Source organism: Erpetoichthys calabaricus, chromosome 4 (assembly GCF_900747795.2).
Source record: "Erpetoichthys calabaricus chromosome 4, fErpCal1.3, whole genome shotgun sequence".
Taxonomy (NCBI): domain Eukaryota; kingdom Metazoa; phylum Chordata; class Cladistia; order Polypteriformes; family Polypteridae; genus Erpetoichthys; species Erpetoichthys calabaricus.
Window position 1 is genome coordinate 43557440 of NC_041397.2, and position 4347 is coordinate 43561786.

At 34.6% G+C, this 4347-nt stretch overlaps 1 protein-coding gene across 1 annotated transcript; it reads right to left on the bottom strand.

Annotated features, from left to right (window-relative positions):
• Positions 1 to 553: 553 nt before the first annotated feature.
• LOC114651043 (olfactory receptor 52E4-like) lies at positions 554 to 1510 on the bottom strand. The gene has a single exon (XM_028800999.1). The coding sequence runs from the start codon at positions 1508 to 1510 to the stop codon at positions 554 to 556; it is 957 nt and encodes a 318-aa protein (XP_028656832.1).
• Positions 1511 to 4347: the final 2837 nt, after the last annotated feature.

A 4347-nucleotide genomic window follows, 5' to 3' on the forward strand; every position in this document is an offset into this window, starting at 1 on the left:
AATTGTTTCTCATAATTCTTCCAGTTTATGATACAAACAGTAAATCAACAGAAACTGTAAAATATATAAAAAAATAAAAGACTAAATCAAAATTCAGTCTTTTCAATTTTTCATTTTGTGCATCGATGCTGTTAGAAGGCAATATTATTATATTGTTTGTTTTTGCCAGTCAATGACTGAAACTTCCAGAGTAAAAAAACCTGTATAATTTTTAAATAATTCACAAAGCTGCATCTTTATAGACCATATAATTTTCTTTTGATAAACTGTAGTAAAACTTACTGCAACAGTCATTCTATTTTACTATAGTCTACTATGTTAAAATTATACAATACAAAACACATTTACAAAATTATTATTTTTAACAAATATACCTGCTTAATTACATATTTTACAATTAAAGATCCATCCATCCATTTTCCAATCCGCTGAATCCGAACACAGGCTCATGGGGGTCTGCTGGAGCCAATCACAATTAAAGATTCATTGTCTTTTATGTACTTTTCCTAATTAGTTCACTTCATGTTTGTCTTTCATATTGAAAGAAATTGGTTTAATTGTCCATTGGTTCAATTTTTGTTCTAAATAAATATTTATGAAAAACTTCACGTATTTCCTTAGTTCTCAGTCCATAGATGATGGGATTTAAAGCAGGAGGTACTATAAGATACAAAACACTTAACAATATTTTAATGTGCTGAGGAAAACTCTCCCCAAATCTATTAGTTAAAAAACTAAAGAGGCCACTTGAATAATAGTAGAGTATGATAAATAAATGAGAGCCGCATGTATTAAATGCCTTGTGTTGGGCTGCCTTTGAGCCCAGCTTCAAGACAGCTTTGAGAATTTTTACGTAAGTGAATGCAATAAAAATTAAATCTGTTCCAATTATCAGGAAGGCAACAAAAAGCCCATAAGAACTGTTTAATGTTATGTCGGTGCATGCCAGTTTTGCCACTGCAATGTGGTAACAGTAGCAATGACTGACATTAGTGAGTGAACAGTAAGGTAACCTTGATGCCAAGATTGCTATCACTCCAGTTAAAATGAGACATCTTATAAGAAGAACAGTCAAAATTTTTACAATTGATGTAGCTGTTAACAGTGAAGTATAATGTAATGGACGGTATATAGCAACATACCTGTCATAAGCCATAACTGCCAGAATAGATGATTCAAGTCCAGAAAAAAAGTCAACAAGGAACATTTGCAGAAAGCAGGCTTGAAAGGAAATAACGTGGATATTAAACAACATTACATTTAACATTTCAGGTAATACGGATGTGCTTAAACCCAAATCTACTACTGCCAGAACACAAAGGAAAACATACATAGGCATGTGTAAATTTTCCTCATGTTTAACAATTAATATAATAGTTACATTGCCTAAAATGGCTATAAGATACGTAAAAGTAAATGGGACGGACAGCCAATGATGATAGTCTTCCAATCCAGGAAATCCAATCAAAAAAAAGTCAGGGGTAGCGGAAGAAGTGTTGTATGTAGGCATTTCTTTACTTTCTGTAAATTAAAAACAGTATTATATATATTTTAGATTATACATATAGCAATACAATTTAACCCACAACTGCAGGAATATATTCAGTAGAAAATTAAGAACAACTTTGACTTATGTTTATCATGTCTTGGATTATTGTCTAATATCTTTCATTTGATGTAAGTTTTCAATATTGTTTGATTTCCTGGTACTCACCAACATGCTATTTGTCTATCTCAAAAACACCATCATGTAGAAAGTGTTTTCTTTTTACATGTAGAGTATGTTGATTTATTATGAGAAGTACACTCAAAGGATTTCTATAAGTAAGGCTCTTGTGAGATAAAGTATTTCCAGAAGCAATTAGCCTGAGTTGCAAACTTTGCATGTTGTGATCAAGATTTCTAATAAAAACTACATTTTTCCCTGTTCTTAGTAAATGTATGTTACAGTATGTGAACCTTTTTTAGTATAATTTATATTTTTGCTAACCAAACTTTTAGTCATAATATAGCATTTATAGTTTATTTAGTGATATAATGAAAACAGAGCATTGATAACATAATCTGCCACACTGAGACAATTGCTGTATGTTCTGTGAATGAAGTTCAACATTTCTGAATTTTGTAGCTTCAAATACAGTCATATGAAAAAGTTAGGGAATCCCTCTTAATTATTTGGATTTTTGTTTATCATTAGCTGAGCTTTCAAAGTAGCAACTTTCTTTTAATATATGACATGCCTTATGGAAACAGTAGTATTTTAGCAGTGACATTAAGTTTATTGGATTAACAGAAAATATGCAATATGCATCATAACAAAATTAGACAAGTGCATAAATTTGGGCACCCCAACAGAGATATTACATCAACACTTAGTTGAGCCTCCTTTTGCAAATATAACAGCCTCTAGATGCCTCCTATAGCCTTAGATGAGTGTCTGGATTCTGGATGGAGGTATTTTTGACCATTCTTCCATACAAAATCTCTCCAGTTCAGTTAAATTTGAAGGCTGCCGAGCATGGACAGCCAGCTTCAAATCATCCCATAGATTTTCGATGATATTCAAGTCAGGGGACTGTGACAGCCATTCCAGAACATTGCACTTCTCACTCTGCATGAATGCCTTTGTAGATTTTGAACTGTGTTCTGGGTCATTGTCTTGTTGGAATATCCATCCCCTGCGTAACTTCAACTTTGTGACTGATGCTTGAACATTATCCTGAAGAATTTGTTGATATTGGGTTGAATTGGGTTGAATTCATCCATCCCTCAACTTTAACAAGGGCCCCAGTCCCTGAACTAGCCACACAGCACTACACCATGATGGAACCTCCACCAAATTTGACAGTAGTGTCAAATTGCGGTGTTCTTCTGCCATGCAAAGCGCTTTTTGTTATGATCAAATAACTCAATTTTTGTCTGATCAGTCCAAAGCACTTTGTTCCAAAATTAATCTGGTTTGTCTAAATGAGCATTTGCATACAACAAGCAACTCTGTTTGTGGCATGAGTGCAGAAAGGGCTTCTTTCTCATCACTCTGCCATACAGATGTTCTTTGTGCAAATGCGCTGAATTGTAGAACGATGTACAGATACACCCTCTGCAGCAAGATGTTCTTGCAGGTCTTTGGAGGTGATCTTTGGGTTGTCTGTAACCATTCGCACAATCCTGCGCATATGCCGCTTCTGTATTTTTCTTGGCCTGCCAGACCTGGATTTAACAGCAACTGTGCCTGTGGCCTTCCATTTCCTGATTACATTCCTTACAGTTGAAACGGACAGTTTAAACCTCTGAGACAGCTTTTTGTGGCCTTCCCCTAAACCATGATACTCAATAATCTTTGTTTTCAGATCGTTTGAGAGTTGCTTTGTGGATCCCATGCTGTCACTCTTCAGAGGAGAGTCAAAGGGAAGCACATCTTGCAATTGACCACCTTAAATACCTTTTCTCATGATTGGACACACCTGTCTATAAGTTCAAGGCTTAACGAACTAATCCAACCAATATGATGTTGCAAGTAACCAGTATTGAGCAGTTACATGCATTCAAATCAGCAAAATTACAAGGGTACCGAAATTTTTGAACGGCCAGTTTTTCACATTTGATTTAATTTCATACAACTAAATACTGCTTCACTAAAAAGAGTGGAAGTGGAAAAAACCCCAGTACTCTGATGTTCCTAGGAAATGAAAGACATACCACTGTTATCTTTTTTGTTGAAAGTAGAGTAAATTATTATGCAGGCTGAGAGGGGGTTCCTAAACTTTTTCATATGACTGTATCTTCCCCATCCTTACAGGAATATTATCTTTTAAAAAAAAATAATCAGGGATTTCTTTAGCATCTTTTTGCTTGACATTTAGTCTGGTTTTTTTTACAGCAAGTTATATAAATATAATGTTGATATGGTATTAGAAAGATGGAAACAAGGGGAACGTTGTGGGCAAAGCCTTTTTGTTCATTCCAAAGTGAGCATTAAGCCTTCTGCAAATTACTTGTACAGTACATTCCTTTTGTGATCATTACTTCTTGTGCTAGAGTGATCTGCTAGGTATTTCAGTGTTGATATCTAAAAAATACTATTATTTAAATATTCATTATTAATTTAGTTAACTTTAAATTTCATGGACACTGTCAGATGTGAGCTTATGGAGTGTTTAAAAAGCTTATACTGGATGAACAAGGGGAAGGAAAATAGTATGACACCGCCACTAAAATTTGTTGGATAAGAAACTGCAGGAGGATCACTGAAGTCACTTCCTGTACCTGCAAAGTCCCCTTTCAGTCTCAACCATATTTCCACCAGAAGTCGGCACTCACAATCTGACCAACTTCAGAGGAACTTTG